The sequence below is a fragment of the Vipera ursinii genome (assembly GCF_947247035.1).
Source record: "Vipera ursinii genome assembly, chromosome: 2".
NCBI lineage: Eukaryota > Metazoa > Chordata > Lepidosauria > Squamata > Viperidae > Vipera > Vipera ursinii.
The window spans coordinates 206,849,537-206,865,379 of record NC_139513.1 but is presented as its reverse complement, the minus strand read 5'-3'; the positions used below and the strand labels follow the sequence as shown (position 1 = coordinate 206,865,379).

General features: G+C 38.4%; 1 protein-coding gene across 2 annotated transcripts in view; it reads right to left on the bottom strand.

Annotated features, from left to right (window-relative positions):
• Positions 1-3,845: 3,845 nt before the first annotated feature.
• Positions 3,846-15,843, bottom strand: part of LOC310633943 (PALM2-AKAP2 fusion protein-like) — a 73,044-nt gene continuing 61,046 nt past the window's right edge. Inside the window, exons 3-5 of one of the 2 annotated variants that reach the window (XM_083351945.1) lie at positions 13,468-13,646; positions 10,829-10,867; positions 3,846-6,954 (exon numbers count right to left, since the gene is read on the bottom strand). In XM_083351945.1, the coding sequence (XP_083208071.1) occupies positions 6,862-6,954; positions 10,829-10,867; positions 13,468-13,646 (311 nt within the window). In that variant the 3' untranslated portion in view covers positions 3,846-6,861. The remainder of the gene's footprint in view (positions 6,955-10,828; positions 10,868-13,467; positions 13,647-15,843) is intronic. The other variant, XM_083351946.1, reaches the window with a different exon arrangement.

Genomic DNA, 15,843 nt, shown 5'->3' with positions numbered 1-15,843 from the left:
CTCAGGAATTCTGGGAGTTGAAGCCCATGAGTCATAAAAGAGCAAAGGCTGCCTACCCCTGATCTGGCCACTCAGTAAGATGTAGTAAGGAAGGCTTGCTCTGTATTACTTCCTTCAGGAACTGCTCCATACAGGGATCATGCAGGCAAGTCACTGTCCCCCTAATAGGGAACAGCATTCCCCCAAATAGCTGAATGCTCCTCCTCCTGGTTTTTAGGAAATCTGTCCGACTATGGAGCAGGATGATCTGCTCCATCAACCAAGAGCTTTGTTTTTTGCTTGATGCTGGTTGAATGCATTAGAATCTCTGCCTCGTTATTTTTCATGAATGGAGGTTACTGTTTTATTGCAAAGTTTATTGCTTTTCATCTAATTTACAGGGGTTGGCATGCACACTACCCAAAACCTTGTTTTGAGTGGTTTATAAGCCCAGTTATTTATTTATTTAAAACATTTATACAGCCACCCTGTTTTATGACAAACTCTGGATTGCTCCCAGTCAGTTAAATAAACAAAAGAAAAAAAATATATTATTGAGACTCAAAGGAATCTGCCCACATTATTCCATTTCTAATTAAAAGAAAGCAAGGACAATGACACAGCTTGAACAATCCTTGTTCTGTGCGGTGAGTAACTCATTTTGTATCCTTATCTCAAAGTCCAGAACAAAGTTAAAGCTAGAGATCAAAGATTCTTTCCAGAAGAGATAGATGACAAAGTCCAAGTCAGAACACGGACTCAGACAGAAACTGTTTAGACAGGAACTTTCATTAGAATGTATGCCGACTCACATGAAAATACTCCTAAAACAAATCCAAATACAGGTGAAACTTGAAAAATTAGAATATCGTTCAAAAGTTCATTTATTTCAGTAATGCAACTTAAAAGGGGAAACTGATATATGAGATAGACTCATTACATGCAAAGCAAGATAGTTCAAGACGTGATTTGTCATAACTGTGATGATTATGGCGTATAGCTCATGAAAACCCCAAATCCACAATCTCAGAAAATTAGAATATTTGGGGACTTTCAGAAGGAGTGGACTGAGGCTGGAGTCAGTGCATCAAGAGCCACCACACACAGACGGATCCTGGACATTGTATTGTATTCCTCTTGTCAAGCCGCTCCTGAACAACAAACAACTTCAGAAACGTCTTACCTGGGCTAAAGAAAAACAGACCTGGTCTGTTGCTCAGTGGTCCAAAGTCCTCTTTTCTGATGAGAGTAACTTTTGCACCTTATTTGGAAACCAAGGACCCAGAATCTGGAGGAAGAATGGAGAGGCACACACTGCAAGATGCTTGAAGTCCAGTGTGAAGTTTCCAGAGTCTGTGTTGATTTGGGGAGCCATGTCATCTGCTGGTGATGGTCCACTGTGCTTCATTAAGTCCAGGGTCAACACAGCCGTCTACCAGATTTTGGAGCACTTCATGCTTCCTTCCGCAGACGAGCTTTATGGGGATGCTGACTTCATTTTCCAGCAGGACTTGGCACCTGCCCACACTGCCAAAAGCACCAAAACCTGGTTCAATGACCATGGGATTACTGTGCTTGATTGGTCAGCAAACTCGCCTGACCTAAACCCCATAGAGAATCTATGGGGCATTGCCAAGAGAAAGATGGAAGACATGAGACCGAACAATGCAGAAGAGCTGAAGGCCGCTATTGAAGCAGTAATTGCTGCAAAAGGGGCCCAAACCAAGTACTGAGTACATATGCATGCTTATACTTTTCAGAGGTCCGATATTGTTCTATGTACACTCCTTGTTTTATTGATTGCATGTAATATTCTAATTTTCTGAGATTGTGGATTTGGGGTTTTCATGAGCTGTACACCATAATCATCACAATTATGACAAATCACGGCTTGAACTATCTTGCTTTGCATGTAATGAGTCTATCTCGTATATTAGTTTCCCCTTTTAAGTTGCATTACTGAAATAAATGAAATTTTGCAAGATAATTCTAATTTTTCGAGTTTCACCTGTACATCCGAAACAGAAACACTGAATGTTCTTAAAGGCTACATAAGGTGACAGTAATAGATTATTATTAAGCCATTTGAAATTACTGTTTTCACTAAACTTCAGTGAACAGGAGCAAAGGATTATCCTCCAGGAGAATTATTCTATTTTTTTTTGTACTTCTGCTTTTGTAATTTCATTTCCTAATAACTATTGAAATAGATGCTGCCCTTACAAGCGTATTATGTTTACATGCCTCATTTATTCAAAAAGCATTTAGAAATAGCAGATTAAAGTTTTGGACATAGGCCAAGGTTGCCTACCCCTGACATAGGCATTCAGAACCCAACAATATTTCAGAGGCTACACTTACATCAAAGAAGCAGGAGGCTCACTTCCTCATTCCAGACTTCCAAGTCAAAGAGTAAAAAGTTCACTGAATTGAATTGCTAATTAACAGTGCTTAAATTATACATTGCATTGGTCAAGGACACCCCCCCCAATATATTATCTATCTATCATCCATCTATCTATCTATCTATCTATCTATCTATCTATCTATCTATCTATCTATCTATCTATCTATCTATCTATCTATCTATCTATCTGAGACTCAGGCCAGCTATGTTTTGGGATTGTTTAGATTTTTAGCAAGTAGCACTATTATATTGCAACAATAAATTCCAACTTAACAGAGTGTGTATTGGTGCATAATATCTGACTTTTACCCAAAACACAATGAGTGGAAGAACTGAAGAATTGTTTGTATTTCTTGTTAACTCTTCATGCTTAAATCTTCATGAAGAAGTTTCTTTTTCCTCCAATTGAAATTGGGCACAAAACTGAAAATTCTTGAAAATTGTACCAGGTCTGAAGAGATGAAATGGCTCTAGGGGCTGATTTCGTTTGGCTCATGACTGCGGCAAACAATTCCACCAAGAATTCATCTCAATTACTATATTTTCTGCATGTTAAGAAACTGGTTTAATTTTTTACTTGTATGTTTACATTATGAGTTGAAAGTTATTAATAAACAGACATAGAGTAGAACAATGAATTAGTTTTTTGCAGGGCTTTTTTTCTTATAGAACGCCCAGAACAAAGTTCTGGCACCTTTTCTTTGTTTTTTTTTCAGAAAAAAAAGGTTCTATTAGAAACTATGCATTTTCAACAGAGTGGCTACTTTTGTAGCAATTAGCATTTTTTTAAAATTTAAGTTTTTAAAGCAGGGGTGTCAAACTGCCAGCCTGCGGGCCAGAGCGTCACGGAGAAACCGCGCCCATCCCGTTTTCGGCAATGGGAAAAAGTTCTGATACGTCACGCAACGTCACGAGTTTGACATGCCTGTTTTAAAGAGTTTGAGGAAACAACTTCAAATTCAAAACAAAAATATTCTCGACCCAATAACAAATAATGCATAAATATTTAAATCCAGTTCATCAATATACTGTTGCAAAATGTTACCTCTTTCTGTATCAAAAAACAAAGCCAAGCGCAATGAAGTTCTCTGTTGTTTTATTTATATATACTTCTATATATAGTAGCATGAATTAGGGCACATTTATAAATATGTATAGTCTAACTAAGCAATGATAGCAATCCAAGGCAAGAATGAAGATATGACTCAGCTGTTACATACAATGTGAAAGGACTGTGATATGTTTTCCGGAAAAATGGCATAGAAGATTCCCTAACCTTTGAAAAAAGCACATGCCCACTCACAGCAGTTCAGAATAGCACTAAAATCTAAAGGAAACAGCATACTAAGCCTCTTTTTCCCCCCTTACCAAGTCTCTCCCTCTTTCCAATGCCAGATGCTGAATTCACTGTGGCTGTTGCAAAAGTAAAAAAAAAAAACTCAGACAACTGAAAGACACTTGTGAAGTCATTTTTATTTATATATGTAGAAAATGGGTGTTTCCTGAACAACTCTTTTATCCTTCGTGCTAAGTTGACAACAAACTAAAAAAAAAGGGGGGGCACACAAATTATTCAGTTCCAAGCAAATAATTGTCTTTGGTTTTATTTACTTTTTCACTATAAAACCACGCTTTTGCCAAAGAGTTGTAACGAAGTAGAGGTGGTTATGTTTATTTTCCTCATTCATTTTTTTGATCGTAACAGAGCATGTTGCATGTTTAGGACAAATTCTTCATAAACCTGAGAATGTTCACCTCATTTTAAAGAGTATATATTTCAGGAGTTAAACCACATACACAGATATACAAGTCAGCTTGATTGTATAGGCAGTTTGTGCTCAAGGGTCAAAAATAAAATACTGAAGATATTAAGTACTGGCCTTTGATGACCAATACTTGAGTTGGAAAGTTTTCTACTCTTTCATTTTCATGGATACTGTGCCCACAGTTTTTCTCCACATACCTATTTCGACTCAATGCCTTCAATTATTCCTCCCTATGCTTCATTATAGACTCTGAACTTGCCTAGCAAATAAGCCGGATAAATTAAGTACATTTAAATCCCAAGTGCTGCTATGGAAATCAATGTGAATGCCAGAATCTGATCAGACTGAGTCCCAAACTTTTAGAAATTTTGAATCAAATGGGAATTATTTATGTAAAACATATTCCAACTATAGAATTGATATTTGGGGGTTACAAAATCTGCTTGTACTAGATCTGTTATATCTGCCCATGTATTTATAGTAAACTGAATAAATGCTAACTTGGTTTGTAAGCCAGCAACGGAAGATATGCATGCAGATAAAAACCTCTCCTTTTGCAGATGAAAACAATTATTGCATACATGCAAGTCCAAATGTTATTGCTGGCCACAGAAGATCAAAACACATGGCAGGGACATTTGGATTAGAAGTTCTGAAGATTGTGGTACATATAAGCAGGATCACTTGATCTCTCAACCTTTCTACATTTTTTTGTGTCCACGACGACAAGATTCTCTCCAAGGCTGTGTGATCACCCTAATTTATAAGTACCTTTAATAGTTGGGGGGGGGAAATGTAAATACGTTCCTCGTCCTCCAAATTCAAATACCAGAAATATACAAAAATTCGGCTCACAATATGAAACATTTGGAAAGTGAATTGTATACATGACTTCTTGTTGGGTTTTTCCTTTAAAATTAGGCAATGATAATTTTATTTTTAAGATTCATAAAACGTTCTTTCCATTGCTTAAAATATTATCTACTCTAGATTAGAAATTATGTATTTCCAATACTCCACTACATTCCCTGAACAAAGAATATTCTGGCAGCTCTTAATACTCTGGCAAGAATAAATACCATTTTTCTTTTCTAAATATCAGATTATAAAACTGTTCAATACATTTTGAAATAGTAACTCATGCAAATACCATATTGGGTCAGCTTTGTTGTTACAAATACTGCAGTGGCTTAGTGCCATATTAGATCCTTTTTCATAAAAAAAATGTTTATACCCCTAGAGCTGACAAACAGCTTTGGAGAAAATAATCTGTACAACCAAATCTCTACGATCCTGTTTTTTCAATTTACACACACAGAAATTGCTCACACACATCTCCTATTTCTTTGTTCTGAGTTTGCAATCTACACTTGAACCAAAGAAGCTCCCTTATTTTTTAGTTTTGAAAACACAATTGAAACAGCAAAAATAATCCTTTGGCCCCAATCTTTTGTCTCTTGACTCCTCTCTCTTCTACCTTCTACAACTTTCATTTTCTGGAAATGCAAAACATTCTTCCTCATGCTTTAATAATACTAAGATAAGACATTTATATAGTATAAATATAGTTAAAGATATAACTATTTTTCTTTCATATTCTTCTATTTTTATCAATCTGCTGAATATCAATTATTGCTTCAGTAAAAAATACTCAACATTTTCAAACCTCCGATTACCTCAGTGTGATTGTTCCTTACTGATTTTATTACATATTCCCTCTTTTGGTATATAATACTTGTTGCCTATTAAGCACAAATGATAATACAAATACACATTGAGGCCAACCTCATAACTGCAAGCATACAAGCCACTAGAATTAAGAATTCTGGTTTGGCATTTCTTTCTATCCCTTCTAACCTATCTATAGAATGTGCAGCAATATTAAAGGAATTGTATGAAGCATACTGATTATGAAAAAAAAGATGGCAAATTTGCAACAACACCCAAGATCACATACAAGAAAAACATAAACCATCTGCCATCTCTCCATACTTCCCAAAGTATTAGTAAAAACAACACATTGCATTTATGGCTAAATATATGGATTGTACATTCACATTTGCAAATCAACAGCCTCTTTAAAAAGAAACAGTTATGGAGACTCCAAGAACCTCTCCAGATTCTTTAAAAATAGAAAAAACAACAACACCAACCCTCGCTATGTTATACCTAGGATATAACAGAATAATAGGCCCCTTAGAAATGCCACTTAATGTGTTGTAAAACCCAAGCTCAAAGAAAAATGAAACTGTTCATATCCAGAAGTGCCATCTTGTGGTCAAAAGGTATATAATCCAGATTCTTCCTATTCGAAACACATGTGAAGCAGAGATTGTGAAGGATCATGTTTCATTCTACTCACTTGGAAATATATTCACTTGGATGATCACTGCTGCAGTTTCTTATAAGTAGTGATGATGACAACTCCACGACTATTGTCTGCTTCTTCAGTTTCTTCAGAGAGGACAGCAGGTGTATGTTTTATTACAATTCTTCGTTGTGTTGGTGCATGTATGCATGTAATATACGGTATATGAACTGATCCTGCTCTAATATGTATTGCAGAGACTTGTACGTTTGTAATAAATACCACATTAAAATGCTTTAGCTTTCTTTAAAAATTAAAACTTCTCCCCCTCCCCTCCCCTTTTATTTGGTTTCCTGGTCTCTGCAATAAAAAAAAAAGTTCTGAGATTTTTGCCAAAAAGTCTATTCGTTTTCTTCCCGGTTAGCATATATACCAGCTTCCCACCGCAGTGCTAGCGCGCTCTTCCGACGATTAACTCTAGTAGCCTCAAGGACCTGGGGAGGGAAAGGAAGAAAACATCATTTGTTTTGTTGTCTTTGTCCGTTATAGACAAACTACAAAGACAGCCAATGAAAATTTATATGCAACTCAAATGTTTCCAATGGCATACCTCACCGCCTTTTGTGTTTTTTCACTCATTGAGAAATATATATATATATATATATATATCAGCATAGCTGCAGCCAATATCAAATCAAATGCTTAACTGAAAAGTGATTGCAAAACATCCAGCTGTGATACTTAAGTTTAAGCACATCAATGAAAACACCACCACATGCAGAGAAAACACAAAAATAGCTGGTGAAGCATAAAAAAGACACGTGGCAGTAAAGTTGCTATGGCCTTTTCCATAGAAAACTGCACCCAAACTTTTAACCGATGACAAGGACTTTTTCCTTTCTTTTCTTCTCTCTGAGCTACTCATCCCAAGTCTCCTATGCTTATGTAAATCATTTTGCAAAAAAATTGCAATAATCACATTCAATAGCTGCAGAGAAAAACTGAGTTAACTATGATACCTGTGGGCACTTTAGATGAGAGATGGAAATTTCCTAGTGCTCTTAATCCCCACCTTTCTGCTGTATATCTAAAGCAGAATTGTAGCTGAAATACTACACAAGTACTTTGGGTAGTTGGTATATACTTTTGTCAGGTATATCTTAAAAACCCTCAGAATTTCCATTTCCGTATGACTGACATGGACAGGATCAAGTGTGGCCACGTCAGGAAGGCTGCTATTTAAAAAAAAAATTCCAAGAGAGGTTTAAACAGAATTGATTATTGAAAAAAATTCCAAAGAACTTGTTAAATTAATCATAGGAGCTAGTTAGATGCTCCAAAATGTTTGTGTGGGTTTAAGATATAGTTGAAAAGTTATGCTAGGTTGGTGGTACAAAATGATTTGCATCTCCCAAGGACTGATAAAATATGTTTCACCAAACTAAGGCAAGCTTGTTCAGATTTAAATAAATCCTATGTAGAAATCAGAGACAAAAAACACATTTCAGACAGGTTAAATATATTCATAGCTACCTGAAAATCCAAGGGAATAACTTAGTCACCTTGTTGAGTGCACTTGGGGTGGTGGTGGTAAAATAAGTAGAAAAATAACAGCATTGCTGCTGATGTCTCACACTGAATTCCCAATTAAGGAGGAGAATAGTAGAAGTGTTGTACAGATGTATGATAGAAGTGAATGAATGAAGCAGAATATTTTGATCATGAATTCCTGGTGAGGAAATTCACTTCCAGGTATATAACCCCAGTGCTGTCAGTTCAAAAAGTACTGTAACTATGGGGTCCTTGGGGGTCTCTGAGCTTGGTGGTTTTCTTGCAGATGGCACTGATGAAGTTACCTGGCTTAGTAATGAAACGTCTACAAGAAAACCACCAAGCTCAGAGACCCCCAAGGACCCCACAATTCAACCCTGAGCTGCAAGTATTCTCTTCTATCAGCATTGTGACTGCACTGCATTTATCCCTATTTTTTTTTTCTCCAGGAAAAACGAAGCAGGAGGAAAAAGAGTGGCAAAACTCTTAAAATTTAGGCAAGATGACTCATGGAGAAGTTTTGGGCAGTTCTTTAACTCTGTTCCTTACCGACTTTGTAATATTGCTGGTAAGACAGCAAATCTTGGAACAAGCTAAAGCAATATCAGCACTGCTAAGTAATCACTTTTACGTAGACACACATTTGATTGGTCTACGCACAACCTCTTTTGCCCTTCTTTAAATTTACTGGGGCGTTTCTTACTCTTTTTATCTTTGATACTCTCTTTACACAGACTCAAACAGAGAAACAGTGGGATGAGGATGTCAGCTTATGAGCTCCCAAGTAAAAATATACATAAATGAAAGAGTACAGTCATTATTTCCTAGCCCAACCCAGGAAATCTAGGTTGTTGTGATGAGGGGGGAAAAAAATGAAGGAGAGTACGCTAAATATGCTATTTTATGCTCTCAGGGCAAAGTTGACCTGTAAGTCTAGTTTATTATCCTGAAGTAAAATGGGTTGCTCTTTTGGGGGGGGGGGGGAGGTGTGAGGGGTTGATTTCCAATCCCCCCAATAAAACATCTTTTACAGTAGTTATATAGCAAAGTAACGAGATTTCAGGCTGTAATTCTGTGCCCCATTTGCAGGCAGTAAACCCAACCTATGGGATTTTTTTTGGAGTAGACATGTACAGTATAAACTACCTTATATAGGTGTTCAGTTAGTATGGCAGAACCGCTGTTTCCTATGCTATACCCTCTAACTTATCATGTCTCCAATCTTCTCTGAACCAACAGCTTTTGCTATACCTTGAAGCAGAAGAGCACATAGAACTGTGATCAAAGAACACTCTTGGCCAAACTCTTTGTTGCAATCAACCTTCATGGAAAATCAGCATCCATCTCTATGATCTATCCATCTTCTTAAGAGATGCCATCACATATCAGAGAGACAATGAATCAACAGATATATTGATAATGTGTTTAAGACCTCTATATTTACTCCTATCTGCACACTCAAAATTAGGTCCTCTTTCACAAAGTGCAATGCTTGCTGGCTCCCTTGGCATCTGTTTTTTTTTAAAAATGTTGATATTTTTTTTACAATTTTCTAAACTTGGGCTTCCTTCTAATTTTCCTCTATCTTCTAAGCCACAAAGTCACATGCAGGTATTTATTTGGAAAAAAAAAAGCAAGTAGGATCCCGGGACGCTGAGGAGATCTCATATGAAAACGTAAGATTTTTTGTTGAAATCAGTTGCCAGGGAAGAAGGAAAATGCTATAGTGTGCCTAATTAGGATAATGAATCAATAATGTGACATTTTCAGTTGTATAGAATAAGATTGGCTTTCAGAGGTATTGGGATTGAAATCCCTGAATCCCCGTTAGCCACACTGGCAGGAGATTCAGGAAATTGCTGTTCTAACACACCCAGAATGATAAATTAGGGAGGTGCCCTTAGTTAGCATGATACCTACGGCGGGACTGAAGCCAGGTTTCAGGGTTGTTGCCAAGAAGCATAACTCTTTGATAACATTGTTGGGGATTATGGGCTGATCACAGGGAAGACATCCAGGCTACAAAATCAATCTGAAACTACAGGTTGTAGTTCAAATACCTGCTTCAAGTCTGGAAAGTGTTTCTATCTAGAATTCTCTCTTTTTGTGCTCCCTTAAGGAGGAACCCTAACATGGCAGCTAGATACGATTTCTCATGGAAGCTTTGGGGAAAGGAATGATTTTGATTCCTTCAAATTGCATTGTATGGTTGGAGTGTAGGTTCAAGAGATTTCATCTTACTTATTTAGTCAGCCTACCGATCACAGCAATTAGGAATTTAGGTAAATTTGCAAAGTATAGATCATTGAGTTAAAACAACACCAAAGACAAATCAACCAGATAACAATACGATGGCTGTAAGGTGTCGGAGAAACCACAAAAAAATCAGTTAGATTTTAGGGGAATGCTTCTTCCTGGACAGCAATGGAAAAGGAGGCCCATCTCCGAAGTCCCATCAGATGGCACCTTTTTACAGGCTGGACCTGAAGCATACCAGCCCTGCCCAAAATTTACCAGAAACAACGGGAGAAAGAAAACCTTGTGGCTATCCAAGGTGTAAGTCTACAGATTTAGCGGGAACTCCCAAAAGCAGTGTGAGGCGTCATCCATCCAACTGATAGTCTAGGTGTGGGGAAATCATGGGGGGGCAGGGAAATGATGGCTTCTAATTTCAAATATTCCTCCAACAAATAAAGCAGCGGGAAGCAAACTATAGCAGCATGCAAAAACGGAGAAGCTCTCAAAAAGTCTCATGCAAAAGAAGAAGAAAAAAATGAATAATCAAAGTGCTTAAAAGGGCAAACATTTGAAAAGTACCTCAGAAGTAACCTTGTTAGACAGTAATTTATAGTTGTACTAGCAGAAAGAGAAAAGACTCTCATTAGTGTGCAAAAAGAACAGAGAAAGAGAATGATGCTTACAATGAACCGAAAATGGGTATCTGCCTCTGAATTTCTCCCTAAGGCAGTTTTATCTGTTTAAAAAAACCTGCTAAGCATAATAGGCAATTTAAGAACACCAGCATAAGCTGCATGTTACTTTCAACTGTATCTACTTATCTATATAATTCTTCTATTACAAACTAAGGATTTCCCAAATCCTACACCCTAAAGGCTTTACTTTCTCTTAGATAACCAAAATCCTTCCCTTTAACAAATGGAGATATTTGAAATGGACAGTACTTTGCCAATAAAAAAACTGATTACTTACCTCTAATTAAAGACCATTGAAGTGGTCTTCTGTGAATTTATACATATGAGTTTTGTGCCCACACAGAGCCCCATTTAGAATTTTCTACACCTTAAGACAAATTTTGGCTCTCTCCATGAATCACAGATGATTAGCACATATGATCACTGCCCAATCTCTCTCATCTCTTCTTTAGAATACAGGCAGTCCTTGGGTTACAATCACTCATTTTGGTTAAATTTTTGATGATGCTGATGCTGAATGAGGGGGGAATTATGACAGGTCGTTCTGGCCTCACAGCATCCACGGGATCATGAGGTCATGATCTTGGCATCCAGCTCATGATTATGACATTACAGAAAACCAGTCAGGCAACTGCAGTTTCTGACATTCCCTGCTGGCTTCCCACAAGCAAAGTCAATGGGAAAGATGGCAAGAACTTGGAAGTCTGTGTGGTCCTCACTTAATGACAGCAATTGGGACAGCCAGAATTGCCTTCACTAAGTGATACATCATGCTTTATGACCATCACTTAGAGATGGCAGGTCTAGTCCCATTTGCTGTCATAACCTGAGGGCTTGTCATGAAAAAACCAAATTATCAAGTTGTGTGAATTCAGAAATAGCCACCAGAAAAATTAGGGTGCAACTAATTTCTCCTTTGCCCTGGTCGCTGTGATTTATGCATACTGATGAGTTTCCTTGCTTATTCCCCATAGAAGAGATTGATGTTTGTGGACTGAGTCATAATCTCAAAATGGAGATCCATAATCTCAGCTGTCATTCAGCAAAGAATGATGGGAGAGCAAGCTCTTGGGGGTGACCTATCATGGATTTTGCTTCTGAGGTAAAATCTTCAGCAGGGACACTTAATGGTTTAGCTCAGAAAGGCTATAAAGCTACCAATGTGTAATGGTCTAATAATAGAGGAAAAGAACCCATGAGGGCAGGGGTTTTTCAGAAGGCTTTAAGCTACTTATTAGATCATTCCCCTTGTACTAATAATAACAGGGTACTCTAAGGATTATCAGTAGGAGATGAGGATTCTGAATAGAGTTAGAGATAATATAAGGTCTGGGTCCAGAGGGTTTTTAAACATAGGTAGGAACCTTAGTAAAACAAAGGAACATAAATAGAGGAGCGGTAGTAGCCTTAGAACTGGCTTCCTCAGGACTCACTTCATCCTCATTCACAAATGACTGATTACAAAAACCCTGGCAGTTAAGAGCGTGGCAGTGTGAGGCTCTCTCTGTTACTCATGCCCTGGTTACCTCCCAAACGGGCTACTGTCACACGCTCCACCTGGGCCTGTCCTTGAAGAGCACTCAGAAGCTACAGCTGGTGCAAAACGTGGCCATGCCAGCAGCACACGTTCCATCTCTGCTCTGCGTGCTGCACTGGGTATCGGTCTGTTTCAAAGTGCAATTCAAAGATATTTTGTAATGAACTACAAAGTCCTACATGGCATGTGGACCTGGGATACTTGAGAATCACCTCTCCTCGAATACATCTACCCATCTAATCTGATTCAGAAGGCCCTGATACCGGCCCTGGCTAGTGAGGAAGGTCATCTGAGAAGATCCAGGAAGAGAACCTTTCCCTGGAGCCTAGACAGACACCGACCCTCCAATCTTTAGGGAAAGCTAAATCGATTGCATTAGAATTAGGCATTTTTCCCTCAAAAAAGCTGTGAGGGGAAAAAAAACCCACCCTCATTTCCTGACATATTTCCCCACCACCGCTAGCTTGGTAACTCTGCAATTTCTGATTGTACTAAATATTTTCCAGCCTTGATCTCGGCTGAAGAAATGCTGGCTCACGAGAGGGGTCAAAGTTTTCACAGGGCAGCTCAATAAATTTACATCTACCCAGTATCCAGCCCCAATCCATGGGGAACAAAACTCATTTGGGAGTCGACGTTGCTGCAAGTATGGCCTTCCAACCTCTTCCTCTTCACTGCCTTTCCCCACCCAGGTCTCCCTCACCATTGGCAGAGTTGCTATGGAAAGAATATTTGGTTTGCCCCCGGTATTCTGCACCTAGCAATCTGGGCAGTCTCCTATGCAAACCCCCCTTCTCATGCGCCCTTTAAAAGGAATTGATTTTTTTTCTTCTTCTTCTTCAATTTTCCTCACTCTGTTCTGTTTTGCTTATTGCCTTGTCCACCAAATTCTTGGAAGGCAACTTATAAAAGCCTAAGGGCTTTTTTTTTTCCTCCGGAAGTCTGTGCATGGAAGAAATGGCAAGGGAGAAACGGAATATGCTTACACTGTTCTCATCCATCCTCTCCCGCCTTTTGGTTTTGTGACTTTCATAGTCTTCCATAAGCGTCTGCATCAGGTTCTTGCCTCTTTGGGATCCTCCAGTTTCATCTGATGCGGAGCTGGGATGCGAGGGGGGACCTTCACCCGTTGGAGATGGAGGTGGTTTGATCTTCTCTATTTTACCTGTAAAGACCCAATCAAAATGTCCTTCTCTAGGCAACAGATTTGAAAAAGAAAGCCTGAAAACATACACCCAACTGCCAAACCAAAGGAGCACTTAAGCAGGATAAGCTGCAGAGGTTATTACAGAGGAGAAAGCTTGAGGCATCTTAAAAAGGATTGTGTTAAAAAAAAAATTGCCTACCAATTTTCAAGCCGGGACCAGTAACTACAGTATAACAACTAAAAAAAAGGATGCATATATGTCTGTGTATGTGTGTGTATACAGACGAATGTTCTTTCAAGGGAACTATTGGGCATCAGCAACCATGCTTTTAGAACTGACTACAGATGTCCTTGACCTATAATCACTTGTTTAGCGATCAACAGCACTGAGAAAATGTGATTTTTGCAACCAATTCTTACACTTACAACTATTGTTACGACCACAATTCTGGCACTTGGTGATCAGGCACATATTTATGACAGTTGCAGCATCCTGGGGTCATGTGATCACAGGGTTTTAAACATGTTCTTAATTATTGTGTAAAATTTTAAATTTGGGCATTATATTTAATTGTATTTTAACTTTTATATTCTGTTTTTTATATTTATTGCCCTGTACACCGCCCTGAGTCCTTCGGGAGAAGGGCGGTATAAAAATATAATAAATAAATATAATAAATAAATAAATTTTTCAACCTTCCCATCTGGCTTCCGATCAACAACACCAATGGGAAAAGCCAGATTCACTTAACGACTGTGTGAGTCACTTTAAAGCTGTGGTTATTTGCTTAACAACCATGGCAAAAAGGGCATAAACTCCTATAACAACTGCCTGGCTTAACAATGGATAATGCTGGTCCCAATTTTGGTCTACCTATACCAGGGGTAGGCAACCTTGGCTCTTTTATGACTCATGGACTTCAACTCCCAGCATAGCTGACTCAGGAATTCTGGGAGTTGGAAGTCCATGAGTCATAAAAGAGCCAAGGTTGCCTACTCCTGACCTATACAGTACAGGGCTACATTTCTGTTTTCCTTTGAGATGCTTCACTGCTTCCTGATTTTAGTTAGACTAAAAGCAAAAGAGCGGAAGGCACGCGAGAAGAAGTCGCTCTATGGTTTGTTGCTCTCTCATCCATGCTGGTTTTTCAAATGCAATGGATAAGGCTGTCCATGCTATATTAACCATATCCTCTGAGAAATGCCAGTGAAGGTAAGGCTTCTCAAATTACTAATTGATGCATGTCACATACAAGTCAAACCTGGACAGGGTTTGGGTGAAAGACCATCAGCAAATTCCAGGGCTGTAGGCTAGACTGGTAAAAAAATAAAATCCCCAGTAAAAGGCAAAGTCGGATCACTTGCACAATGTTGCCAAGAAAACTGACATGGATACGTCCATACCATCAGCAGTTGTTTAGATGTCAAAGAAGTCTTTACCTTTAATTTTGTAGAAACAGTGGCAGTTCAAGGCATTAACAGTAGAAGTAAATTCAAAAGCTCATCAGCCAAAACAATTAACTAACTATACAAAGAAAAAGTGAACATTTTTTCCGCCTAAATCCTAAACTCCAACAATTAGTTCATTTAAATGCACTTTCTTGCTATCTTATCTAATGTGCTTTCAAAGTGATGATACATAAAGGCACTCCCTTAAAATGAAGATAGTTTCATACAGAACAAAATAATCTGTTAAAAGAGTTTGATCCAACAGTCACAATCAGCACTTTGATTTATGCCCCCAAATAGATTAGTAGCCAATGAAACTATTGTAACTAAGGAGTCACATTTTCCAAATAAATGGTTCAGGCAATAATAATAATAGCACTTAGACTTATATACTGTTCCACAGTGCCTTACAATCTTCTCTAAGGAGTTTGCAGAGTCAGCATATTGCCCCTACCAATCTGGGTCATTTTATCCACCTCAGAAGGATGGAAGGCTGAGTCAACCTTGAGCCAGTCAGAACTGAACTCCAGACTGTGGGCAGAGTTAGCCTGCAATGCCGCATTCTAACCACTGCGCCACCACTGCTGTTACCTGAATTAATATTTGGATCAAGGAATCAGAATGCCCTTGCTAGGCATAGAGTGTTCCAGGAGGCCAAAACTAAATACCTGTATCTACGCATTCCAGTAAACCAGATGTCAAAGGTCCTTGCCGCACCCCTGGCTCCAACAAGAAACAAGCCGTTGAGTTCACAGGTGGTCGGGTT